General features: G+C 50.8%; 10 protein-coding genes across 10 annotated transcripts; 6 read left to right on the top strand and 4 right to left on the bottom strand.

Annotated features, from left to right (window-relative positions):
* Positions 1-590: 590 nt before the first annotated feature.
* GT037_003372 (uncharacterized protein) lies at positions 591-1876 on the top strand (the record flags this gene model as incomplete). The annotated part of the gene is made up of 3 exons (XM_038928419.1): positions 591-813; positions 863-933; positions 980-1876. The coding sequence occupies 3 exons, from the start codon at positions 591-593 to the stop codon at positions 1874-1876; spliced, it is 1191 nt and encodes a 396-aa protein (XP_038789697.1).
* A 3070-nt stretch (positions 1877-4946) lies between these two features.
* Positions 4947-5752, top strand: GT037_003371 (uncharacterized protein; the record flags this gene model as incomplete). The annotated part of the gene is made up of 3 exons (XM_038928418.1): positions 4947-5084; positions 5135-5257; positions 5306-5752. 3 exons carry the CDS (start codon positions 4947-4949, stop codon positions 5750-5752), a joined length of 708 nt encoding a protein of 235 aa, XP_038789696.1.
* A 688-nt stretch (positions 5753-6440) lies between these two features.
* On the bottom strand, positions 6441-6912 carry GT037_003370 (uncharacterized protein; the record flags this gene model as incomplete). Its single annotated transcript, XM_038928417.1, has 2 exons — positions 6441-6535; positions 6630-6912. Coding segments are annotated over 2 exons (378 nt in total), but the record flags the coding sequence as incomplete, so codon positions are not given.
* A 982-nt stretch (positions 6913-7894) lies between these two features.
* GT037_003369 (glycoside hydrolase family 43 protein) lies at positions 7895-9557 on the bottom strand (the record flags this gene model as incomplete). The annotated part of the gene is made up of 2 exons (XM_038928416.1): positions 7895-8457; positions 8507-9557. The coding sequence occupies 2 exons, from the start codon at positions 9555-9557 to the stop codon at positions 7895-7897; spliced, it is 1614 nt and encodes a 537-aa protein (XP_038789694.1).
* Positions 9558-10407: 850 nt separating this feature from the next.
* GT037_003368 (uncharacterized protein) lies at positions 10408-11540 on the bottom strand (the record flags this gene model as incomplete). The annotated part of the gene is made up of 3 exons (XM_038928415.1): positions 10408-10642; positions 10691-11307; positions 11361-11540. The coding sequence occupies 3 exons, from the start codon at positions 11538-11540 to the stop codon at positions 10408-10410; spliced, it is 1032 nt and encodes a 343-aa protein (XP_038789693.1).
* A 552-nt stretch (positions 11541-12092) lies between these two features.
* On the top strand, positions 12093-14324 carry GT037_003367 (acyl-oxidase type 1; the record flags this gene model as incomplete). Its single annotated transcript, XM_038928414.1, has 1 exon — positions 12093-14324. The coding sequence occupies one exon, from the start codon at positions 12093-12095 to the stop codon at positions 14322-14324; it is 2232 nt and encodes a 743-aa protein (XP_038789692.1).
* Positions 14325-15748: 1424 nt separating this feature from the next.
* Positions 15749-18705, top strand: GT037_003366 (mfs general substrate transporter; the record flags this gene model as incomplete). Its single annotated transcript, XM_038928413.1, has 6 exons — positions 15749-15884; positions 15935-16328; positions 16380-17439; positions 17754-18290; positions 18345-18487; positions 18543-18705. The coding sequence occupies 6 exons, from the start codon at positions 15749-15751 to the stop codon at positions 18703-18705; spliced, it is 2433 nt and encodes an 810-aa protein (XP_038789691.1).
* A 1305-nt stretch (positions 18706-20010) lies between these two features.
* GT037_003365 (uncharacterized protein) lies at positions 20011-21662 on the top strand (the record flags this gene model as incomplete). Its single annotated transcript, XM_038928412.1, has 3 exons — positions 20011-21456; positions 21503-21537; positions 21587-21662. The coding sequence occupies 3 exons, from the start codon at positions 20011-20013 to the stop codon at positions 21660-21662; spliced, it is 1557 nt and encodes a 518-aa protein (XP_038789690.1).
* Positions 21663-22260: 598 nt separating this feature from the next.
* GT037_003364 (uncharacterized protein) lies at positions 22261-23968 on the bottom strand (the record flags this gene model as incomplete). The annotated part of the gene is made up of 2 exons (XM_038928411.1): positions 22261-23767; positions 23817-23968. The coding sequence occupies 2 exons, from the start codon at positions 23966-23968 to the stop codon at positions 22261-22263; spliced, it is 1659 nt and encodes a 552-aa protein (XP_038789689.1).
* Positions 23969-24191: 223 nt separating this feature from the next.
* On the top strand, positions 24192-26796 carry GT037_003363 (sae2-domain-containing protein; the record flags this gene model as incomplete). The annotated part of the gene is made up of 3 exons (XM_038928410.1): positions 24192-24291; positions 24339-24371; positions 24419-26796. The coding sequence occupies 3 exons, from the start codon at positions 24192-24194 to the stop codon at positions 26794-26796; spliced, it is 2511 nt and encodes an 836-aa protein (XP_038789688.1).
* Between the last annotated feature and the right edge of the window lie 154 nt (positions 26797-26950).

The raw sequence follows: 26950 nt of genomic DNA, 5'->3' as shown, positions 1-26950 counted from the left end.
GGACTGATCCCTGGTTTCGACAACGTTCACCATGTCGACAACAAGGATCGCCACAGACCATGGGAAACACACGCTGTGCATTATGCAAGTGAATTCCGTATGTTGCATGCCGTCTGATCACTCTCGGTAGGCCGAGTGTACAGGACTATGCCTGCCACTGCAGCCGTTCGCTTGGGAGATGTACCCCTCGAATTTGAAGCATTGACGCGTCTGGGCAGGAGTGCATAGTCTCATTGGCTTAGATTCGAGTCCTTGCCGTCCTCTAGGTCTAGCTTTTCCGTTAGGTATGCCGTCTCCCCAGATCTCCCCTGCGCTCGCTCCCCAGGGTCTGATCCATCGTCGGATTTTGAGTTTCGGATACCTCCCTAAACAACCTGGCATCCCAGTCTTGTGTAAACTGGCGCACTAGCCCGTGCGGCACTCGTAGGTCAGGTACCTTTGGGCGCAAGGCCTGGCATATGTACTCCTCCACAGACGGGTGCCTGCGGATACATATCTAAAGGAGGGTCCATGGTGAACCCATCGCACCTGTCTCACACATTGACAAGTTACGTGCGTTCCATCGTCTTTGCCTTGTCTTCATAACTACCATGGATCCAATTCCACCGGAACAGTTGGCTGCCTTGGCCAAGGAAGATCGGGGTCCGCTCACCAAATCTATCGTTGTTGCTTTTACATGTATAGCGGGAATTTGTGTCGCCCTGCGTATCATCACTCGGCTCCGATTCTTGGGAAGATCATTAGGATGGGAGGACTACACCATTGTCGTCTCTATGGCTCTGGCTATTGCTACTGGCGTGCTCCAAGTCATGCGTAAGACGCACGCTGCGCTCGCGACGAATCGAATGTTAACACAGTCCAGAGGCGGACGCTGGCAACGGCAAGCATGCAGTCTTCATCGAGTTTCCAGGTGGAGTTGAGAAGATTCTGATCGTGAGCATCTACTATCCATATGCGCTTCAGATCTAACGTCAAGTAGTACCTGTTCTGGAGTATCATCTTCTACAACACCAGCCTTATGTTCACGAAGATATCCATCCTTCTACAGTACGGCCGGATCTTTACTCTGCGAGAAATGCGCATACCACTCCACATCGTCATGGCCGTCTGCGTAGCTTGGGGTGTTACTACGCTCTTCACTTCCATCTTCACATGTGTCCCTGTCCATGCCTACTGGAAGATATTGGAGCAGCCCGGAGCGAAATGTATCGACAACAAGACGATTTGGTATGTGAATGCCAGCATCAACATCTTCACCGACCTCATCGTGGCCTTCCTTCCCGTTCGTGTCATCTGGACTCTCCAGATCGCATTGCGCCAAAGGGTCGCGCTTATGGCCATCCTTACCATCGGTTGGTTCGTCTGCGTCGTGTCGATTTTACGCCTACACGCTCTCATTGTGCTTGTCGACCACCCAGAGGACAACACATATTACAGCGCACCGACAGCCTACTGGTCCGCAATCGAAATGAACCTAGCTATCGTATGCGCATCGCTTCCCGCGCTCAAGCCACTGGTTGTCAGGATCATCCCCGGCTTTTCTTCCACCGTCCAATCCGGCCGATCATACGGAAATGGATACGGAACTGGCACCATTGGCAGCAGTGCCACCAAACATCGGAGCGTCCATGGTATCAGGAGCACTGCAAGACACACTGACGAAGACTTTGAACTGGCACTGGGCCGGCCAGGTAGCACGACACCTTACGAGATAGGTGCCGATGGAGGGGGCATGTTTGGGAAAAACATTTATGTCTCGCGACAGTTCGAACAGCATTTTGAGCAGAGCTCGCGGATCAGTGACAGCGAGAGCCAGAAAGATTTGGTCTCAGAACGCAAAGATTCGCAGTGGTCGTCCGGCAACAGTCAGTCTTGAAGAGTATCTTTCTTTTTGGTTTCAATGAGGATCTCTACGTAAAATCTACCATGTTTCTTCAATACCTCCAGCTGCGCGTACACTTTGGCCGTTTGTCCTGAATCCCTGACCCACGCATTCTACCGTAAACCGCACGGTGGGGTTGCGTCGTGCTGCTATGCAAGGACTTCCGTCTTGGCTTCCCAGGACTCTGACACAGGGTCATACCGGTGCATGAGATAGCTCTCTTCGTGTTTCCACCACTCGTTCATGTTTTCGAAGTCCGGTGTCTCCTGTATGGCAGACCTGAACGCCACACACTATTAACCGTCATCGCGTAGGCGAAAGGAACGCCACCCGGCGGAAGGCTTGCAAAGGAGACATCCTGAAAATACCCACAATATCAGCCTAAGAACGACCCGTCTCTGGCTGTGCAAATGTGTACCGAGGTACGTATCTTCACGCTGGCCAATCAGACGAAACCTACCCGAAGTGGTAAAGCATTAACCCTCAACAATAACGCTCGTCAAACATGACCAGCCGCCGCCATTTGAGGTCAAGGCACCTGTTACGGCGTTCCATGAGGCCATCATCTATGCAACATTATTAGTGGTGCTAAAGGACGATGAGATCGTAGATCACACCCCAACATCCCGACGTCTATCGCTCGCTCGCCTCTTTCGAGCTTGTTCTCCAGCTGCGGCCCGACTGTCAATCGGCTCACATTGCGGTTTTCACGACTCGCTGTCACTGAATTTTGGGTCCTCGGATCTGCGGACACGCAAGTCATGTCAAGAGAAGGTCCGATACTGCCGCGGAACGGGTCGCCGGTTCACTCGCATCTCAGCGGACTTTACTCCGCACCAGCCGCGCCTTACTTTCTAGTACACAAAACGCCTGATGAATTCAGCATTCTACGTCAAGGTGCATCAGAGCCTCTTTGCGCTAAGATCGGGGATCTGCATACCTAGGTAGAGAAGGACCGGAGAATCTGGGGAACCACAGCACTGGGTATGTCGTGCCTCAATGCTGAGACAACTTAACTCACATGGAAATAACGATATTGGTGACGCGATTGGTGCAGCAAGATAGGCTCCAAATGGCCGCACGACACTATCTCGGCATAGACTGAGTGAATATGCTCATGTGTCAGTATCTTCCGGCTTAGTCTTGCCAGTGACTGTCGTAGCGGGACGAACTTGGCTTACAAACCTATTACCTCAGTTCAGATACAGCCTTGCCGACCGACTGTCAAGGAAACGATTTATCCAACTTCCAGACCACGGGACTCTTTCAAGATTCGCATGCAGTTCCGTAGCGGGATGCTGAGATCACCTATCGATGTATCAATAGACCTACAGTTCCAATCAAGTCGAAGACTGCTTTAGAAGGCCATCATTACTCACTACAGATGATCCTTCGAGCTGCTTGCATAAGCCTCCGCAAGGTTCAGGTTCAAACACGATTAGATTGCAGATCTTCCGTGCTGTCGTACGACAATTTAGGTCGAAGCGTTAAGCGTTCTGCGAATATTGTCGAAGCTTCTATCCGCGTCGCCTATGTCAAACCTTCGCCTCGTTAGCTAAACTCTATTCTGCGCGTATCGCGTATCGTCCAACATGTTCTAACATTGCGATCTGCATCACTGGAATGTATCTGGAAGGCACAGACGTCGACGCATAGCTGGTTGAGGGGCTGAGTACACCGTAACTAGATGTGTGTAGCGACGTGGTATTACCAGACACACACGTCGGGTACAAAGCGATTCTGTGTGATTCATATGCGCAAGTGCTGAACTTTGCAGTCATGCTAATGCCCTACATTCGCTCTATCTGTCCAAAAATTCTGATAATACAGTTTTCGTCCAAGCCCGATAGCTTTCGTGATGCCTTCGAATGTGGTGCAGAGAAGTTGCCAGCACAATCCTACGACTGGATGTGTTTGGGAATCAATGCGCCCTGATCAAGAGTCTGCAATGTGTATGAGTTACTCCGTGTGGCTGAGAACCTTCTATCGCATTACTGCGATGAAAGTGCAAACAAGCTGCTATCCAATGAAGGTCTGGTAGAGCTGTGTGCGGTTGCAATTCTAGGGGTATCACGTCTTGACAACAAACATCAGGTATACCAAAGTTTGTCATATTGCGATCAGAACGCGCGGCAACCTGTGGGTTGTTGACATGGGTTCGTTGGGTTCCCTAGTAATCGATTCCGTGCAGCGGGCGGGGAGTTGCGGGCCCCCGTTCTCGGGTCTCGAATCTCCCCGAGCTGCCGCATCCCATCTCCCTTTTCCTCGTCCCGCACTTCTCGAACCTCGACTTCATCAGAACCAAAAGCCGCGCAATCAGAAGCGCATCGATCTTCATCATTCGCTCTAACATATAGTCTTGCAGGTGTTGACCCAGACGGGCTTGGAGTAGTTGGCCACACTAGCACCTTTGCCTGCCTTCGCGTCACTTCCAATGTGGATTTCGTGCGCCGACCTCGAACAGCAAACTCAGGCTTCTAATGCGAGGAAAGAGAGAGCTTTGTACGACCTATAGTGAGCCTGTCCGCACTGGCTATCCTGCAACCAGAAAGTAAAGTAGCTAACCACTATGGGCACGGACTTGGGAGAGCCGCATTTATTGCTTTACAAATGACACTTGCCCTCGTGTGTCTAGCCACCGAACGCATGCAGAAAGATGCAACGAAACAGCGACCTATACTGAGTCTAATGGGCAACTACTTAAGCACAAGAAAGCTAACCGTTGGATTCACAAGGAAAGTGTAGATTGTCGCATTGCGGGGCGCGTCATGTATAGATGAATCGCTGCTCTTGGGGCTCTGTCCACAATAACGACCAGACCCCGTGACAAGATAACTTGAGCATCGTCGCAGAGGGCACTGGCCATTTCCAAGCGCTTTTGTGAGCCCCCTCATCTGGACGGAACAACTCAGTCTTGTAATAGATTAAACTACATCCTCCCGTACACACAGAATATACACCATGGAACCTACATAAGTCGCACTATGCGATGTGCGACATTGTAATTCAGGATACGCACTATTCTTCACTCGAAGGAAATTACTTAGCCTACAATTCAGCAGCCATGCACATCACTTTCACCTCAACCGTCCTGGCTGTGCTCTCCGTGACAGCCATAGTGGTGGCAGCTCCAACGGAACTTGCAAGTCGCCAATCTACGGTGCGAATCATGGCTCTTGGTGACTCCATCACCGGTAGCCCAGTATGTATTCGGTTTTCGACCATATCAGCTCGTTATTGACAGTAGTCTAGGGCTGTTGGCGGGCTTATCTTTGGCAGAAGCTTCAACAAGCCGGCATCAAGAACACCGACTTTGTAGGCACGTTGGCTGGCCAGGGCTGTGGCTTCCAATACGATGGCGAGAACGAGGGACATGTAAGATTCTAATTCCTTCTTTGTGCGACGATTGGCTTACAGTTACAGGGTGGTTTTCTAGCGGTAAACATTGCGAACCAGAACCAACTACCGGGTTGGCTTTCATCTACTAAGCCCGACATCGTCATGATGCATCTCGGTACGAACGACGTTTGGAGCAACCGCTCGCCCCAAGAAATCACCACCGCATTCAGCAAGCTCGTAGACCAAATGCGCGCTTCGAAACCTACCATGAAAATCCTCGCCGCGAAGATCATCCCAATGAATCCGTCCAACTGCGCCGAATGTGGGCCACGCGTCGTAGCTCTGAACAACGTGATCCAGACGTGGGCAGCAAGTATGACGACTACGAACAGCCCTATAACAGTTGTGGATGCATGGACTGGATTCAACACTAACACAATGACTGGCGATGGTGTTCACCCAAATGATGCAGGCAACAAGAAGCTGGCCGACACTTGGTTTCAGCCGTTGGCGGACGCTATTAGAGCCTGATAAGCACGACAAGGATTTGGTGCGCACTTGACGAGCTACATTGGTTAGCTTCCGTGCGCTGCTACAATACATGACTTATCGACCCACTGCATGAAGAACAACACACATCCGGAAGTGAACGACGGCCTACCACTATATCCTTCCACATGTAATGCTAATCCTCCGCCTGTCGAGCTTCTCAGGACGCACTTACCTTATATAGCAAAGGTACGCTCTCACCCAAGTACAGCTCAACATCAGTAGCCGAGAGATTTTGCGTTACTTCCAGGAAACCTCCTAAGAGTTGCTGTGTTTCTGGTCGTCACGCAGTCTCCGAGAACGCATTGGAGTCGGCTAGAGTGTTCGCGATCGGCGGTCTACTTGCCACATTGATAGCGTTCTTATTCAGCCCAATGGCCCTAGTAGAATAAAGTGTCAAAACCTCTAGCATATCGTCAATATATGCATCCATCTCGCGCTCGCTGTGCAAAGCCTTGTTGATCCAGCCCATGCGCTCAGCATCCTCTGCCAGAATGTTCTTGCCAGTGAGAATGTATTCCATTGCTTTTCCACGACCGATCAGCCGCGGAGGCTACTGGGGCGCTCCGCCACCAGGGAGGTAGCCCGTGGCGATATCGGGCTGTCCAAAACGTGAGTGCGATTTTATGGCAAATCGCATATCGAGGGAGAGAAGGAATTCGTTTCCGGCTCAGCGGGCTACACCGTTGATGGCACCAATTGTTACTTGCGGGAGACTGGTCAGCCTGTAGAAGAGCTCGACGGATCTTTGGGAGATGGTCGGGTCTATGTTTGTTAGCATCGTCCAAGAGATGGAGAACTTGTAGCGGAAGATGGGGAATATAGCTAAACGGAGGCACTGCTTACGAGGGGCACTTACCGAGCAGCTGGCTCAGCACATCGAGATGAGCTAAGAAGTATTTTGGCACATCGCTCGTGAACAAGATGGTTTTCTTCTCGGTGTCGTTTTGCAACCCCTGTACGATGTCCGTCAGTCCTTTCAAGACATCCTCACCCCAGACGTTGATTTCTGAGTTAGGATTATTGAAAAGCGATCTGTAGAATGCCTCGTCTGGACTGGTCGATCCGTAGGTCTCGGTAGGTAGGTAGTTTGAGGGCAGCAGTGGTTGAAATAAGTAGTAGGGTGGCCCATGTGGGAAGGCCTTGACGGAGCATTATGGCGAAGTATCAATGTGTGTTTCTCTCCACGATGGAGGACTATTGTCAGTCGCTTGAACCTTTCGTTGTTATTGATTTAATGACGTCTACGCGATGTACCGCCCTTCTTGTACTCGTCCAGGAATAGGGTAAGAACTCATCCGAGTGGACAGAAGCATGCTATGGGTTCATCACATCATGTCGTTGTACTTGGCACCAGAAATAGTCGGGATGATTACAATATGATGAGTATCAAGTTTGAATCAGGATCACAAAATACCAGATAGCAATCATCGAAACTTCTTGGCGATGTAATCACCAAATTCTAGACTTATTGTACCACCTTAGGGCGGTGCATGTTGTAATCACTCATCAAAAGAACTGAGTTGAGTCTTTTCAGACAGCCCGTAGCTCAGATATGTATTATCACCTAACAATTATCAAGCTTCATGGGTCGCGGGGGCAGATGTCACCCCAATTGGCTAACTGGCGGTTTCCTTGAGAGTGTAGATCAAGAGTTATCTACTGCATAGAACCTATGGGAGGTATACACCTCCTACGGTGAACTCCAGAGTATCAACCTTGCGATGTGATGAACAGCTCCGAGTTCAAGACGTTCAGGTACACGTCGTAGTAACTGGATTTCGGTACTTGTTGCAGTTCCACATTCACCACGACTTGACGGTGTAGACGCTTGAGTGTTTCGCAGGCCCCAAACCTGCTAAGAAATATCATGTGGTTGTCGATGTTACGACGAGCAAGCAGCTCTGCTATCTCCATGGCTACTCCGGCAACGGTGCTGATCGTTGAATCATTTGCTAGAGGTATAACGGCGAGGACAGGTAAGAAAGTCAGTCCATCCGAGTGAGCTATTTGCACAATTGAGCTCAGAGAAGTTATCACAGGATCTCGTAGGAATTGAAGTCAGTATCTTGTCGGCACTAGCTATGTAGTAGACTATATTAAGATGGCGATGAACTCTTGGAGTTATCGAAACTGAGCATATTTAAAGTGCGCTGGGGCCAGAACAGGCTGTAGTTCGCCACATGCGTATAGTCCCATCATCATGCCAGTGAAAGGCTGACCAACGGGCGGATTACGTGTCATGACCTGAGTATCAATGTCGCCTAGCCATGTCCACTCAGTCTTCTGCTGCGGACCATCGTCGGCTTGCCGGTATCCGAATCGGTAGCTTGTGGCAGTGCTATCGATCACAAGCTTCACCTCGCCCTTCTCTGAGATGACATGCTCTACAATTTTCATGTCCGGCCGCGTAAGCTTTACCACGCGTTGCTGTCGACCGTCGCGATCTGTGAGCGCGATACCGATGCTGGCGTAGCAAGTATGATTCCACCATAACACTGTTCCTGCCTCAACACGCGGCACATCGGGCTGGAAATCTATCTGGGTCTCCCACACCACCGGCCAATGCCTTTGCTTTCGCAAGAACAGCGTTGGACATGTGGGCATCGATAGCGTGTAGGGACTGCCATTTAAAGTAAGGTAATCGTGTCGCGCCGTCATTGAGTAGTCTTTCCTCACAGGTGTATCTACGTATGCGTTAGAAGTGTTTCTCAGAGCAGCTTCTGAGATGCTCACTCTTCCGATACCACCCAAGACCAAGTCTAACACCACTGAAATCGTCTTTCCAAGCCTTGTCCTCATCAAGCATGTACTTGTTTGGTCCGCTCATCTGCAAGGTGACTGGCTTTCCCTCGTTGAACATCGGCCAGTCATTCTCCCAGCGAATCGGAAGTAGCATGGACTCGCGTCCGAAAACTGACGTTCGCCATTGAGCACCTTCCTTCTTCGGCCGTACGCCTAAGCACATGGCCCACCATTGGCCTTGGGTATCCTCAACAATATCACAATGACCAGTGTTCTGGATTTCATCGTCTGTTGTGTTGCGCCAAAGTGGGTTGTGTGGTGCTTGTTCCCAAGGTCCTAAAGGGCTCTCGCGACTCCGGCTCACGTATTCGCAGTGCCCTGATTCAGTACCTCCTTCCGCCGTGAAGAGATAGTAATAGCCGTTCAGTTTGAAAAGATGCGAGCCTTCTGCGATACCTGATTTAGACTCCCGGATCATCTTCGGCGTGGATTTCAAGGTGCCCGAAGCAAGGTCAATGGTAGACACGTGTATGGCAAAGTCTTTCAGTTTCGAATCCGAGGAGCGATCAACCTTCCGGTAGGTCGAAGAGAGATACACCTGACCATCGTCGTCCCAGAAGAGGTCAAAATCGAAACCAACCTGATCAAAATACACCGGGTCAGACCACGAGCTCTCGTTCCAGATATTGGTGGTTTTGACATAAAAGCCACGTGGCCATACACGATCGTCGTTCTGCGGTCTGTATCGATCGAAAGAGTTGGTAATGATGTAGAAGGTGCCCTTGTGGTACCGAATGGTTGTCGCCCAGACACCACCTCCCGGCTCCGGAGTTCTGATATCGAGTTGGGACTTGCGCGTGAGTGCGTGGCCGATCAGTTTCCATTTGATAAGATCTTTGCTGTGGTATATGGGCGCTCCAGGGAAGTATTCAAAAGATGAGGTAACGCAGAAGTAGTCGCCGCCAACGCGGATGACAGATGGGTCTGGGTTGAAGCCTGTGAGGACCGGGTTGGCGAAAGTGCTCATGGTGGAACTGGCCATTTCTTTTTTGGTCTCGAGAGTTTCAACGTGGGATGAGGCTCGAGATATTGAGTACTCAGGCTGATCTCGATGCGGCTCCAGTCTTCCGTTACGCGCCGTATGCCGCGCAACCTGTTGGGCCCAGGCTGCTGTTGCCACGGCTGCAGCATGTTGACGGCTGTGCAGTTGCGGCTCAAATCGCATGCGAGTACGATGACGAGTTTTTCCTCGAATCACAAAATTTTCGGATGTATCTCATGATGTTCCGGATCCTCGGGGTAGCTGTGGATCGTGAGAAAGGCTCGGGGTAGATGGATTAATGAGGGGTAAGCTTGGCGGGCTAGAGGCATTCCTTCACGGGCGAACGTCGGCAAACCTCGGGCAACCCAACAGAAACACACATCTATCCCGCGACTCAGGCGAGAATCAAAGATACACTCGCACTATCTCGCACAAGCTTCAGAGTGAGGATTTCTTTCTTTTCACGGAAAAAAGGCGTGTTAAGGACGCGTTGTGCAGTGCTGGAAGCCTACCGTCGTGCTCGCGACGCGTCAAGACAACACCACATTCAATTGCCCATGCCAGAGACGAAACAAGTATGTCACGTGTCGCATCAAAGCTCCCAGCGTGCGTTCGGCACTCGCACAAGCTGCATCTCAACAACGCAAGCGCCACATAACCGGATCTGGCGTGGGGCTGGCCGCATATCGCTCGAGCTTGTCTCAACATCACTGGCACTGAAGTTCTCGTTGGTACTATGTCATGTATTGCGAATCATAATCATTCGGCAGCAACTTGGTTACATCAGACTACGATGAATATTGTGGTCTTTACCGACAGTCGTGCTAGCTGTGAAGCGAACAGAATAACATCAGTAAGTGACTGCCATACCCCCAGGAAGTTCCGTCAGCCAGTCGCCACTCATACCAACATCCTCAACCGCCTGCTGTGGCTTCTTGCACTTCATTGAGTCTTGTGCAGACTGGATCTTCAGCACTTGACAATTAGCATTGGCACATTTGCCGCTGGGCAAAGCATCCATGGCCTTCTGTAGCGAGTCGTCCTTCCAGCCAAAGAGGTAGTCGCCGTGTTGGCCGTAACCTGTACTGTTGCGAGTTAATCACCGTTGTAAAAGCATGAGGGAGAGCACTCACCCGTCACCGAAGCTGTACACGAACGGCTGCTTTCCAGTACCGTACCAGGCGTTGTTCTTGTACCGTCCGGTGTCCCACATGATCTCGTACATTACTTGTGGGATAGCCACGGGGTGCGTACTAGGGCAGTTTGGAGTACCCAGACCACCGCTGTTCGAGTACGCGACGTGGCTCTTGTGATCTGGGGAGTCGAGGTTCTTGCCGTCCCAGCAAGAAGGGAAGATGATAGTTGCCCTAATTCCACCAGGACAATACTTGTTGGGCAGCTCCGCAGTGTCCTTTGCATCACATGGCGCGAAGCCCTCACCATTTTGCAAGCATCTGTGGCAGATGCTTGCCCTGTTGGGCTTCTTGGCCATGGGATCGCCTGCAATCATGCGAAACCCTGGCTTGAAGGCTGTCATCTTATTGTTCTTGGCAGAGTACGGCATGTAGTATACCGTCATACCGCCATCCTGTTGGAGCCCTACGTTTGCGAATTGGGGTACACGCTGGAAAGTACCATTCTCGGGGGATTTGAAGTACAGCGAAGCAGTCCAGTAGTTGCTGAAGTCCTCGCTATACGTGCAGGATGTACAGGTTGAGCGAGTTGGAGGATCAAAGACGCCGGGCTCCATCTGCAACACGTTAGTGAGTGTCTGGCTGACGAAACAGGCGGATCGGCTCATACAGTAAGGTTGAAGGAATTTCCTCCGATGATCTGATGCGTGTGTGGTGAGGGCCGTTGACCAGGGCTCACCAGCGGATCAGCTCTCTCAACGGTGAGTTGCGAACATGCAAAACGGAGCATATTCTGTGCAGCGGCGCTTTGCGTCAACAGAGCGCCGGCGGCGATGGTGGACCAAATCATGGCATCAATAATATCTCGAATTACTGGAGAGTTGCGAGAAACACCATGTCGATGCTTCGATGGCTTTTTAAGCCAAGCAGCAGATAAAATTGCAAGTGTATACTGGTGGCTGTTATCATCCAATATATTGGAGTGTGACAGAGACAATGTCTCTTCTCTTGCTCATGCCAATAAGAACGCTGACAAGTCTGTAGATGCACATCTTGTGACGTCCATTCAGCAACGAGCCTGTGGCGATCTCCAGACTTGATTATCTGGATGAAGGCGTTAATTAACATCGAGTGTCGGCAGTTGCAACGATAGTACCGAAGGCAAATCACGACAAGCTTTTCGCTTCTTAAATTACCGACAGGCTTGTTTTGGTACCAACCGATCATTGTATCAGCGTGGTATTGATTGCTGCAACCATCGGCATGTATAGAATATCGGAGGATAAGTTCCAAGCCGAGGTGTACCGGGAGATGATTTGGGAATTCACAGAGCAGACGGCACCTAAACAGGCAGCAAGAGTGATCTTCTTGCTCTACGGCGGCCATCAGCCTGCACATTTTCATGATACAAAGTCTCAAAAACTACAATGAGCTTGGTCGTATGGTGCCCTCGGCCGATGTTGCTGCTAATCCGGCTATGGCTGCCGGATCGGGCATTTTGCGGGGTGAACCGAGGATCTCCTCATCAGCCTGGATATCCGAGAATCTGGGATATATCACAGTCACGCGTATAGACATCATTCAGTTTTCCAAAAGCATTGATGTCGCATATGCCAGCATGACGCAACAGTCATTTCCTGCTTCCTCCTCAACCGCTGGCTTTTTCCAAGCTCTTCCGGTACTACCACCACAATACACCAATCTATCTTCCCTTCCAAAAGCTCTCCAGTCTCGATATCCGGACTCTCTGCAGGCCTCGGACGATAAGGTCGTCGTGCGAATATTGGATCTCTACTTACCACAGAATGCAACGGAAGCAACCAAGCATGTACACCATCTAGCACGTTTAGCGTTGAAGCCATCTATCTTGAAGTATGCCACGGATGCGGAGACGAAACATCCAGTACTACGACCACTCTCTACATTCGGTGCAGAGAACAAGATTGATCCTTTGTGGACGACGTCTGGGTGGCAGAAGCTGAAAGAGATTGGATACCAAGAGGGGGTGGTCTCGGTGGCTTACGACAAAGCCCATACCACCTTCAACAGGCGTGTGCAACAATTTGTCGGAAATCATGTATGGAGCTCGACTGGTACCATGACTGGGTGTCCTCAAAGCATGACTGATGGCGCTGCGACACTGTTAGACAAGCACAAGAATGATTCTGACGGGGATCAATCAGGACGAGGCGAAGTACTAAGAGAAGCGTACGATCGACTTTGCAGTCGCGACCCGGATGTGGCTTGGACAAGTGGGCAATGGATGACGGAGCGATCCGGTGGCAGTGATGTATCCGGCACAGAAACATTTGCTGCACGTATGACATCGCAGGAACTGGCTGAAGATAGAAAGATGGGAAGAGACCGTGATGCAGTCGGTATGCAGTTAGGCCCTTGGAGGATACATGGCTTCAAGTGGTTCAGCAGTGCAACAGACTCTGAGATGGCTGTACTTCTTGCACGTACAAACAAAGGTGGCTTGTCGGCGTTCTACATACCCATGCGTCGAAGGGCGGGTACTCAATCGCCGGGTTCCGATTGTATGAATGAAGAAGCGCAGCCTCAGACTGAGCTCAATGGTGTTCGCATCCAGCGTCTGAAGGATAAGCTAGGAACTAAGTCACTGCCAACTGCCGAGCTCGAACTGAATGGTGCGCGCGGATGGCTCATCGGCACTGAAGGTCAAGGCGTCAAGGAAATATCCGCTATCCTCAATATCACGCGATTACACACTGCAGGGGGCAGCGTTGCGAACTGGGGACGTGGTTTGGCTATTTGCCGTGCCTATAGCAAGGTACGCAAAGTTCGTGGTGGATTACTCCAAGCGAACCCTGCACATCTGGCGTGGATGGCTGGAGAGACGGTTAGATACTGGGCTAATACGCACTTCACGTACCTCGGTGTTGCCCTGCAAGGCGCTCTGGAACAAGATTGGGACGAAATGGTTGCATACACGAAAGCAGCGAAGTTGATACCGAATAATAAGACTACGGTAGCGGCTTTGTTGAGATTGCTGCTGCCTGCGATGAAAGCCCAAGTCAGTGTGGCATCCGTTCATGGGTTACGGCAGTGTATGGAATGCCTCGGCGGTGTCGGATACTGCGAGAACAACGAAGACGGCGGCTTGATGAACATTGCGAAGATTTACCGCGATAATCTCGTCAATCCGATATGGGAAGGTACCGTCAGCGTTATGGCTGAGGACGTCGTTCGAGTCCTTACTGACAAGCGGTTGGGCGATGGTGATATCTTGAACAACGTGTTCGCGCCATGGATCAAAGACTTGCTCGACCAATGTTCGTCTACCTTTCATGATCAGGTTTCAATCGTCGAGGATCTACTTCAGGCTCTCAACAAACTTGTCCATAACGCGCAGAAAGAAGAGCTCCTATACCACGGACGAGAAATTCTCGAACACCTCATGGTAATCGTTAGTGCTGCCGTGTTGATGTACGATGCGCAAGCCAACCCAGATGCTGTTGCACGAGAGACTGCAGTACGATGGATTCGTATGAATGCACACTCTCCGCAAAAACACGCACGCTCTCAGGATTGGAAGAGTCTGTCATGCATGGACAAGCGTATCTTTCTTGGAACGCCGGACGTCGACTTGAGAGTGTCAGCAAAACTCTAAGTCAAGCGCAATTTCGGAGGAAGTGGAAAGACATGGAAAATGGCCTTACGACGTCCGTCTATCCGTAGTACCCTGTCAAAATCAAATAGGGCTTCGAAGTGATTGCGAGGTAACCTTGGCCGATACTTGCTTTGTGTAACTATTTGAAGTTGCTACTTCGTTCTGGATTAGCAATGTGCCGGATGTCGCGGCAAAACTTGCCCTCGTGGTTCGTTCGGGGTGTTTTCAATTATCATGGCTTCCCATCTAATCACGCAGTCATCCTGGGGACACCTGCCCTGTCTTATAGCCCCTGGAGATATCTAGACATAGCCAAAGAAGCCTATACATCCTCGCTAAATGTAGCATGTATCTGGCTGGTGTGTATCGTCGTTCTGCGAGGAACGCTTCATGACACCTTGAACGGAAAGTTCCGTTTTCCAGAAAACGAATCAATCTCAGTCGATAGTGTCGCGCGAATTTCAGACTTGATGAAAAACAGTTATAGTCGAGAAGTTCAAGGTTGAATAAAGAATGACAAGTCGCTTCGCCAAGTGAGGCTACGGGAGTCCGTCAGCGCGCCTCCCCGCATTCTCCGATGCGACCTCCCGAATGGTGCCCGCCACCACGACAATGGGTCTCCACTTTCAATGCCGGAAACAGTAAAGCTTCACATCTGCCACAGTTTCGACGATAGATTTAGTAAGAGGTAGGGAGAGGAGGTATGCGATGCGCCACGCCTTATCGTGATGTTTGAGTGCAAGTTCTGGGTTGAAGGGAAAAGAGCAACGCCCCAGGATCTGTAAAGACGAGTGTAAAACAGAGAGGAAAGCTCAACACTTGTCAGAACAGTCGCCCATGGTCCGGCTGCAGCTAGGGTCATTATGCACTATGCACGAGCTTATTGATAGGCTCTAGGGCATCAGCCTTGTACCTCACATCATGCAGGTTGTGCGATCGGCGGGTTGAGAAACTATACAGGGGACCTTTCCTAAAGTCCTCCAGACTCCATGCATGCGTTTGATAGCGTTGATAGCATCTGCCGGCCAACCATTGACCAGCCGAAGCTTTGCCAATGCCCGTTGAGCAAGGATTCAAGAGTACACTACGGAAGTGCGAACAGACCCAGTCGCCTCGACTTTCCCATAATCGTTGATTTCACTACATTATCATTCGCTGATCTAGCTAGGTTTTGCAGTAGCTGACACATCTGGTGCGTGGGGAGAATCAATCTTGACTGCTGATCGCGCACGAAGTGATATCTCACCGCATTGGGATCAATGCCGAGCGGTGTCTCCTCCGCGGTCTACCAGGCATTGATGAACCATAGACCGCAGATACACCGAGTGCTTACAGGACTATAAGATGGCATCCTCGCCGCAGGTTCATGCTGGACTGCTCAACATCTAAAGTAAACAATTTGCGACAAGTAAAGCAGCTTCAAGATGGCGACTGACCACAGCAACGTTGAGCTCATACCTGGCACGGAGATCGTCCAGGACAGCTCAGCACAGAAGACATTGATACCCACGCCCTCTTCTGATCCCCGCGACCCTTTGAACTGGACCCGGAGATGGAAGCGTACGTTATTCCTCACCACAGGGTTTAGACTCCGCTTACAGCTTTCTCAGTCATGGTAATGGCCTCGCAATGGCTCTTCACTTGGATCTCCGTCACCGGTGCTCTGTCCATTGCGCCCATGTTCCCTCTCCTGGGTGCGCAGTTCCATCTCAACAACAGCCAGTTGGCTATGCTGACTGGTATCACCGTCATCACACTCGGTTTCGCCAATTTCATCATCGTGCCGCTCTCCAACATTTTTGGTAGACGCGCTGTCAGCCTGGTATTCTCGATACTGATTCTGTTGTCATGTGTGTGGCAGGCATTGGCAACCAGCCATAGCAGTCTGTTGGCGGCGCGTGCTGTAAACGGTCTGGTCTGTGCGACGAGCGAAAGTATCCCTGTGCAGATGATTGCGGATGTCTTCTACCAGCATGAGAGAGGCCTCTGGACAGGAGTTTATTTGTAAGTAATACCTGCTCCACGCCGCTGTACAGCATTTAACATGTGATATAGCACCGGCTACTTCATGGGAGCTTTCCTTGGCCCAATCATGGCGGGATCAATGGCAGCCCACTATGGGTGGCAGTCATTCTTCTGGCTAGAGACGGCATTGTCTGGTGTTTCCATTATCCTCATCGCACTCACCTTTCCTGAGACAAAATACCATCGCGGTAATGCGACGTTCATCATTCAGACTGGTAGCGACAACGTCAGCAGCGACGGCCAGAGCAATCTTGAGAAGCAGGCGACGCAGGCTGGGATTCAAGACTCCGAACGAAATTCGCTAGAGACACCCACTGCCGTGCAAGGGCGCCCCTCACGTGCGCAGTTCATGCCGTTCATGAAGCCAGATGCTCGGTGGAAGATGTTTGTTGTGCGCGACACTTGGACGCCGATCAAAGTCTTCTTCAACCCAATCATTCTATGGGCAGGACTGATGCTTGCTGGTCCAGCTGATATCCTCCTCTTCTTCAACCTCACAGAATCGCCAGTGCTCGCTGCCCCGCCTTACCTTTTCAAACCAGACCAGGTCGGCTACACAAATTTCGCATTCGCAGCAGGTGCACTGTTTGGTCTGGCGACGGCAGGTCCATACTCCGACTGGGTATCTGCTCGCGCAGCGCGTAAGAACGGAGGTGTACGCGAAGCGGAGATGCGACTGCCCGCTCTGTTCATCTACATGATCATTACCATGCTCTCTATAATTCTCGGCGGCGTCGCATACCAGCAACAATGGGCATGGGGTCATATCGTCGTTTGGGGCTATGGGTTCGCCGGCCTTAGTGTCACGACCGTACCCACCATCGCCATCGCATACGCGATCGACTGCTACAAGCCTATCTCCGGTGAGATTATGGTTGTCGCGACAGTCTGCAAAAACTTCATCGGTTTTTCTTATAGTTACTGGGTTTTTGATCTTGCCCACGAGAGCAAGAATGGGTGGATCACCCCCGCCATGGTCATTTTCGCTTGTGCAATGGGGCCTGCGCTGTTCGTCTTCCCACTGTACTTCGGGCTAGGCAAGAGAATCAGGCAATGGACGAAGGATAGCGATGTCCATCGCATGGAAGAAGTAATCTAGATTGTGAGTGGTGATGGACGCGTTGACTCGTCGGGATCGGCTCAGTAGCTCTTTTTGTTCGTGCCAAGGATGGTGTTGTGCGATCGCTGTCTTAGGATAGCATAATATACCCAGTTTTCTTATCCTAGAACTCTTCCCTCTCTAGTGCATACACTCTAGTCTTCGTGGTCAAAGAGCTCGATGGTGAAGATGAAGCATCGTCCAAGTGGATAAATTCTAGACGGTACTGTCATAAGTGGATCCCAGAATTTACGCTAACCGTTGACGTCATTCTAGGTTTTCCACCAGCGGGCATTGCCAATTAGTCTGAATCATCGATCAATCCGCATCCATACGTCAATCAATATTACTCGCATCTAAACATGTCCATTTCTAGCCTCCAAGACAAAGTCGCGATAATCACCGGTTGCAGCTCCGGTATCGGCCTAGCAACTACACGTTTGTTCCTCGAACGAGGCGCTTCAGTGTTCGGAATAGACATCGGCGAACAGCCGCAGAAGCTCGCTGAAGACTACTCAACATTCACCTTCTATAGGACTGATCTTACCGAGTCACAAGCTGCTGAGCATGCTGTAGCGAAGTGCGTCGGCAAACACAACCGCATCGATGTCCTGGTCAATTGCGCGGGCGTGAGCGATGGTTGGAGCAGCGCCGACACGATTCACGAAGAAGAGTGGGAAAGGGTCATGTCTATCAACTTGACAGTGCCTATTCGCATGATGAAGGCTGTATTGCCAGCGATGAAGGAACAAAAGGGTGGTTCTATTGTCAACGTTGGAAGTAAAGCGGGAACTTCGGGGGCGAGTGCTGGTATTGCGTACACTGCAAGCAAACATGGTCTGGTACGTACAACCCCCCGGCTACAACACCTTACAATAGTGCTGACAGTGCGATAGGTGGGTGCTACAAAAAACGTTGCCTGGCGATTTCACAAGGAAGGCATCCGATGCAATGGCGTTCTGCCTGGCGGCGTTGCAACCAACATCGCATCATCAGTGCAGATGGAGCACTTTGATTCTGCTGGCTTCAATGCTTTCTTGTAAGTCTTGAGCTAAATCATATGTGTCCTTCTTTGCGCTTACTTATACAAACAGTCCTATTGTGCAAATGCACGTATCGAAAGACAGCGAGGGCACGCCGGTGCCCTACATTGGAGTGGATAACGTAGCGCGTGGCATTGCTTTCCTGGCTTCAGAAGAGTCGACGATGATTAATGGGGCAATGATACCAATTGATAATGCGTGGTCCACTATATAGTATGAGGTTTCTACAGTAATACAGTAGCTGCATCAGTAAGTTGAGACCGGCTTCATGACATTATACCGTGGCTAAGGCACCACAATTTATTCGCCGAGTGCGATTTCTGTGGTATCAAATGTGTGGATATCTCAAGATTCTGAATCTTTCGCCTTGCACTGCTTCAAACCATCGCGAACTTATCTCCGAGTCAGATAGTGGCTGTTTAGGGCGATCGTTTTGCTTTCCGAGCTCCTCCCCGATATACTGACGCACAGAAAGCTCTATGTCCTAAGGCTTTTCGTTAGAATTAGTTCTCTACGTGTCAAGCTCCTACATTCCTTACTGAAAAGCTCATGAGGCGTTTCTTTTTCCAAACGCGGACTACTCGAGGCATATTTTTCCGGTGATCCAGCTGCTTTATATTCATGGAAAAGCCCTGGTGTCAAAGAAATGCAATTCAAGACGGTTTAACAGCTACGCATACAAGGTATGAGGACCTCTTCACTTTGACTGAATAGCAGAACAGAGTACTCCAGTTCATGCCACTGGCGACGCTATCGCCGATTGTTCTGAGCTTTTACTATTGGTGGATGTAATACCACTATCTGTCAGCTTCAGACGGTGCTCCTTTAAGTAAAGTCGTGATAGCCCAACGTGGCTACGTGATCCTAGATATGGTCACCAATAGTATTTACAGAGCTAATGATCTACGCGCTAGATGACAAGACACATTTTGTCCGAACCTTTGGGATCAGGCCACAAGATCTATATAAGCTCAGGCTCGATGCGATGTAGTGCTACAGCTGTAGTGTCCCCGATATAGTGGCCTCCAACCAGAGAGAATGTGATGTTGGACGTCCTGTCAGCCGTTCTGCTGATAGCGTTCATCACCCGTCTACTAGCATGAAGGTACACCCAATGCCCGACGCGCAATATTCAGACAATATTCCAACGCGTCATACCTCAATAGATATGCCAGGCTTGCAAGATGCGCTTACAGAGATTCATAGTTCAGACCCAGGCGACAAATTTGTCTATACAAAACAGCAGCCAGGCAGAGACCTGACAAAATGGCGACATACTACCCTGATTCCAATGCTAATATCGAACTAAAGTGAAGTCTAAGCCCAGGCACTTTCATGGGTCTCATTCAGGCAAGACGGCTCGAGTTCCACTGCCACGACTGCGCCACAAACCCCACTCTCTTGGCTCCTGCCTTACCTGTCTCATCATGACATCTCCTTTCTCTCCACACAACCACTTTCTTAACGAAGCTGTTTCGGAGCTCACACCCATAATCCTTTTGCGAAGTGCACGACGAACATGGCAGGTTCCAGCGCCGCTTTCGTTCATGAGCCGATCAATCAGGCTATCCAGGAAATCAGGCTGATATCCATCATTCCCGAAACAACAGGACCGATCAGGTGCAACCTCACGCATGTGAACCTCCAGTCTAACCCTACTCCCGAATACCGCGCTTTGTCTTATGTTTGGGGTCCTCCATCGCCAGTTCAGGAGATCCAAGTCAACGGTCACCGCTTTCTCGTACGGCAGAATCTTTACGACTTTATCTACGCCTTTAGAGAACGTCTATACAAGTTTCGAGGGGGTAACGGCTATGAAGACGAGGTTCAGTGGTTGTGGATAGACCAGATATGTATCAACCAGGCGTTGATTGGAGAGCGCAATCATCAGGTCAAGATGATGTCCGACATTTATCGAAGAGCGACCTATGTCTACGTCTGGTTGGGCAAGTCAGATGATAATACGGAAGCAGTCATGAAAGCGTTAAAATCTAGCTACAGACGCTATCATGGTCCTGAACCGTTGACCAAAAGATCAAAGACGTCCAGCAAAACGAGTGGGGACGGGACTTCGATGCAAGCCGAGTATGTGTTTTCAACACCCGCGCTAAGGCACTTCTTCGACAATCCATATTGGCTGAGGTTATGGATTGTTCAGGAGATCATGCTAGCAAGATACATTCGCGTCATATGTGGCGAGACACTGCTTTCATGGGATGAACTGAAACGCTTTTGCTCGCCGTCAACGCTATCAAATGTCTACGTGGATGAAAACGTCTCCTTGGATGACGTTGTGCCGTTACAAGTCAAGTGGCTTACAGATCATGCCTTGTCAGCCAGACACTACAGCTATGCACAATTGCTTGCGACGTTCAGTTCGAGCCAGTGTGAAAACCCTCAAGATAGGGTATTTGGACTACAGGGCCTAATACCGGACGCTGAACGGGCTGAAGTCGACTACGGAAAGCCAGCGTCTCAAATCTTTGCTGAAACCGCCAGAGAAATCGTTCGCAGTGCAATGTCGATGCCTCGAGCCCCGTTCAACAGGAGTCTCGACCATTTAGACTACAGCGGAGCGAAGGAGGCCTTGTTCAGCGATGCTACTGTTATCCTGATGCAAAAAACTGAGTACGATCTACACCTCCATCTTGTGAACGTTTTGATGACTCTAGGAGACAACATGGGCATGTCTTGCTCTGAACGACCTGATGCGAAGGAGATGGTATTGGCTTTGGAAGCGATCCGAGCGATGTGGCAGAAAGTGGCATGGCACTGCGAACGTATGTCCTCTGAGGACTTCGAGTTTGTCTGCAATATGGAGCATGGAGCTCGCGCTTCACCAAATCCATTTGGAATCGACCTCATCATTGAATTTTTTGACCTCGAACAAACAATGAAGAGCCTGTATGATAATCTCCTGTCTATCGTCAAGGAGTTTGTATCGAACATGCTCTATGGCGCCGAGGTAAGAACGCACGCTTGACACAACAAGACCACACTAAGTTTCACAGCGACCGGCGTATACGCTGTACACATTTAAGCGGTAGTATGAGTCCCTACCCTAGCTTGCACAAAACATTCTGACCTGCAAACAGTCGTACGGTAGGCATGTTTGTTAAAAGATTGTCTGAGGTTGGCCTGTTACGGAAATCAGATGAATCTATGGATTAGGATATCACGATATTCCAACGCCCCAGGGTATATACGTCTCAGGCCCCGATAGCCCTGAAGGCCAAATTTCTATTCTCATTGTGACATTGCCTGGGCGAGATTTCTCATCATAGGACTATCGATTATCTTTGTGAGTCGAAGTCGGAGTGAGAACCCGTACCAACTTCGGTCTCGGCAGGATGTGTACTGTGGTCACAGCAGCCTCGCCAAGTCCACGCCAGTCACATAGACCTCACTATCAATGTCCGTTGTCTTCTGAAAGGCCGAGATGAGGTCGAAGGGTCGGTGTGCAATAAGGGGATGTACATCGGCACTGGAGTCGTAACCTTTTGAAGAACGGCTGACTGATAGGCGCTGATTTTCAATAGACTTTCCACATCTTTGATGCTGGGAATGTGACAGCTAGTGCCCTGGCGATGAAGCGAATGGCGGGCGCTCGCTTGTAGATGTCGTTGTTGCAGTGTCTGTATAAGTCACGGGCTTTGGCGACTCTAAGAAAGTATTGTTCGAGTTGTGTTGCAAAGAAAGATTTTCAAGTGGGTAATCAGCACACTACAAGGGTATATATCGTACAACGCCACGCTTCTTATACAGTTTGTCACGTAAAGTCATATACCACCAAAGCTTGACTACCTTCGCTCTTCTCTCGCAGCACAATCACATTCTGCTCGTCGAAACCAACCCAACCGCGACTAACGGTAGAGTCGTCGAACCCCTGGTCTAGGGCGAATCGCAAGCCTACTTGCTGCCTTGATTCATCGTCCTGTGTATGTTCTTCACTGGCTCTGGATGGCTGCACACGAACACTCAAATGTCCGTTTCTTGAGCGCCTACGGTTTGCCGAAGAAGTCATGCCACCCTCCAAGTCCCATACCCGGAGCTCGTCTCCTCTTCTACTCACCGACACGGCCTTGCCGCGCATGCCAACATGAGCACCAGATATTGAGGATGTATGACCCCAGAGACGGTTGCCGGAGCTTATCGAAAGTGCCTGCGATGTGGACCGGACGAGGTAGAGGGATAATGTGTTGTCGGGATGTGCGACGAGCAGATACGGGTGGGAATACGACATGGAGGTGGGTTTCGATCGACTCGGCCCGCTCGGTACAGACGCTTCTCTTGCGCTGTTGGATGAAGGCGATGGCGGCAACCTGTCAGACGAGGTCGAGCGATATGCAGAAAGTGTGAAGGAGTGCTCGTCTGCCGCAGTAGCTAATCGTGACTCAATCAAATCGCCCTTGTGTGACAGTATCAGTTCTTGCACGCCAACCGTCCAGCCAGATAGATAAGTGGGCAAGGAGTATGCGATGGCGGCGGTCATGCTCGTTGCTGTTGTTCGTAGCGAGAGCGATACGGGTGGCCATGCTGTGTTGGAGCGTAGGGAATATAGGAGTTTGGGTGCGTCTAAAAGGCCAGTGATGCCTGGTATACTCTCAAAGGCGTATAGTGAGAGTAGGTGGTCTTCAGTCATGGTGACAAGGTAAGGCGAGGAGTATGCGAGAGCCGATAGCATTCCGTTGGTCGATGGCGGATGGGTAAAGACATTCGTGAATGTCTTTCGGCTCGTCCTTTGGTCTATTCTGAGAGCGTATATGGAGAAGGAGCCATCCTCGAAGCCTACAACGACTCGTTCTTTATCGTCGCCCGTGTTGTTAGCGTCTGTAGCCATGGAGGTTGGCAATCGAGCTGTATCCGTATCACCAGACAGTTCGGAAGACGCCAGCAATTCCCTGTCATTCTTCGAATCCCACGCTCGGAGGCCTGACATGGAATCAGCAGCGTAGATGATGCTGTTGGACATCATGACTAGCAGCGGCGGATCTGGAGGCCTTTCGGCGACCACGATCTCGCTGACGGCGCATTGTCCCTGAGTCCAATTATGCCGTAACCGATATTGTTGCTTCCAGTTGGTTTGCGTACCATCCTTGACCAGATAGCCGTCGTCTAACCATTTGGACAGGCGGGAGGAGTAGTGTAGCCGATTAGGGTTCGCAGGGCCCTTGATGCCCGGGATGCGCGACGCTCTCGGCAGGACGAATGTGCGGTAGTAGGCGGCTTTCCATAGTTCCGAGTCGACAGAAAGGCGGCTGAACTTCTTTGATACCCTATTACAGTCAACACATGTCGCGGCTCGGGGAAGAGGGCTGTACCAACCTTTGGCATACTAATAGCGAGGGTACTGGCACGAATGACAATACGCGCACGAGAAGTTCTTCGCTGAGCTTTGAAAGTCGATCGGGATTCAGGAGCCGCTGTACTTTGGCTGTATGTTCGCCATCATCTTCCCCATCACGCGCGCGCTTCATAGTACCTAGCGAAGGGCTGCCGTCTCGGCGGCGAATGCGCCTCGGGACATCATGTCTTATCGTTATCGCTCAATGTCCGAGCGTCAGCCCGTGACTTCGCGTTCCACTAGCGCGTGACTTTCGCAATTGCCGCCTAACGCTACAATCACTGCCACGACCCATCCCAACATCAAATCGCTCCTTGCCGCATCTCTCATTTGATGCATCGTCGGCCTGATCAGACATGGCAGACTTTTCAGCCTGGATAGAGCAGAACAAAGGGCTCTGGACACGCGTGTACGATGAGGTCATTCAACCTGATCTGGAGAAAGAGTGGAAGAAGAGTTCGTACGTCCAGTCGACGCCTTGGCAATCGCTCACTGCATATCAGGGGAAGACAAGCATAACAAGGAGTTAGAGCAGAGTACGCGTTTTAGTCCAACTCTGTTGACGCATACTGACCAGGTGTAGAGGAAGAGAACCAGCAGATACTATTCGAACATCTAAACGATGAGATTTTGAAAACTGCCCATCTTGCCAAGGAGAATGCGCAACTCAAGGAACAGCTCGAATCTTCCGGTCAGAGCTACCAGGATGCTTCTAGGATTGGCGCCTCAGGTGCGTCCGAGGAAGAGTATCGCCACCTCGTCGCCGAGAATGAACAGTTGAAGCAACAACTCAAGGCGCTTGAAGACACAGCTCCTCCGTCGCCAAACCATGAGACTTCCAAGGAATTAAGAACGAACGCCTCCGAAGAGGAACATAATGACCTTGCCGAGCGATTTAGCGAATTGACCAAAAAGTACCGTGATATGTCTCATAAAATCAAGTACCTAGAGAGGAAGAACGCTACTGTCATGCAGAAGAACAAGGATATGAAAGAAAACGTGCGCGCATGGCAAGAGTACGCGGATAGACAATTTGGAAAGCGAAAGGCAAAGAGTGAGGCTAGAGAGGATGGCAAGTCTGACGTGGCTGCTGTTCACCTTCTTCCTGAGGACCGACCTCACATGCCCTCCAGTCCAGGCTCTACAGCCACTATCCGCACGCCTGGATCACTCGTCAACCCGGATCGCTCTTCTCCTGCTGCTTCGACTTTGTTGCCGCGTTCAGTCGTGGGAACGACAAATCGATTGGCCTCCTCGACGACGGCTGGTGGAGAAGATGCCCAGAGTCCGACCACGGCCATCACTCCAAAGGCTAGCATTCGGCTAGAGGATGCCCAGCAACATGAGCATCAACATGACGATGGCACCGGCCTCGGTGTCTTATCACACATTCAGCGGATGATATCTGACCACGAAGGCCACCGTTCAGCGATTCCAAGCTCTAGTCAGACAACCGTAGATGAACCCGAACAGTCAAGAGGCATATTCGAACCGGCCGTGGACGCAGATGATGACGACGTTCCCCAGTTTGTTTCTGAGCGATCGCTAAAACGAAAACGAGAGCAGCCGTCAAAATCAAGGTTCGAGATATACGCAGATCACTCCTCAGATGGCACGCCGGTAAAGCCTCATCGAGTGAAGGAAGAGCCGCAGAGCAGTCCACCAGTTTCCATCTTGATGATGGCTCGGACTGAGACGGTGGATCTCGACGATCCTGCGCCCCATGGACTCAAGACACCGCGCCAACCTCGAACGCGACTCTTGTATGACGATGATGCTGCAAAAATACCTCGTCAGCATAGGCCCGACAGCGCACCGCTAACGCAAGCCATCAAGAATGAGAACCTGGATAACACTGATCTGCTTGGTCTCTACGGTGAGACGGGTGATCCTCAAGCTGTTGGAGGCATCCAAGCAAGGGCTATCAGCGAACCGGTTGAGCCAACTCAAGTAGAGGATGCCGCGTTGAGGTCTCTCGATCCTAACGTAGTGAGCAGTGCTTCGGAGGAACCTCCAAACAAGCGCTCAAGACAAGCCAAAGCGTATCAAGCCAAACATAACTTTTTGGCAGAGTCGGGCGAAGCACCGCCTCCGATGAACGATGATTCGCCGAGATTGCCGCCTAGCACAGCTCGAGCGCAGATGAATCAGAGACTACAAGCATTGAAGAACCTCCAGACTCCAGACAAGACTTCACCGAAGACACCCAAGTCAGGATCGGTGAAAATCAAGACTGAGCAAATGGCAACCCCGCCCGCAAGCTCGTCACGGCCCACCTATAAACCCTCCAGCAGTAGAGGATCACGTAACTCAAAGTCGAAAACGCGCACGACGCCTCGCGAAGATCTGACGCCAGAAGGTCCTGTATGGACTATGAGAGCTCCTGAGACGCGTACCAGTGCACGAAGGAACCGCGTACCGCCACCAAAAGAGAAAGAGCAATGTCTCCGCGATAAACCAGTGAGTGCGCTTAGCGTCAAGGACTTCAAGCCAAATCCGGAATACAACCAAGGCTACAGCTACGCATTCTCAGAGACTGTACGCAAGCGAGGAGATCGCATGTGCCTCCCTGGCTGCACCAACCCGCAATGCTGTGGCTCCACTTTCCGAACTTTTGCCCAAGTCCAAGCACCTCTTAGCTCGTCGCAAGAGGAGGAACTGCTCGAGGATTATCTTGGCGATGCATACAGCAACATGCAGCTTACGCAGATGTCGTCTGAAGAACGACAAGAACTTGTCCTGCAAGCCCGGACAAAGAAGTTGGCCAAGGAGTCGGGCAAGCATCGTGAGGCGTATGAGCGACGAAGAACACCGCCGGGCTTCTGGAGAGTCGACTTCCCGACTACGCAGGAACAGCACGAGGATAGGGAGCGTGCCAAGGAGCAGGACAAGGCAATCGTGCAAGAGCGCTGGTTGGAAGCGCATAGAAGGGGTGGGAAGTGGATCTTTAGAGATGAATAGGTTGGGGGCCTGAGGTGCCTCTTCATGCGTCACGAGATACGTTGCTTTACGTTCGATAACAACCATAGGCACTACCATGTACCATAGTGTTATCTAAATTTGTTTCCTGTCGTGCGGCCAGCGATGTCTTTCCTTGTCCAATCTGCTTACACAA

The sequence above is a fragment of the Alternaria burnsii genome, assembly GCF_013036055.1.
Source record: "Alternaria burnsii strain CBS107.38 chromosome Unknown 746, whole genome shotgun sequence".
Taxonomy (NCBI): Eukaryota; Fungi; Ascomycota; class Dothideomycetes; order Pleosporales; family Pleosporaceae; genus Alternaria; species Alternaria burnsii.
The sequence above is the reverse complement of the archived record's forward strand: the minus strand, read 5'-3'. Positions and strand labels throughout refer to the sequence as shown.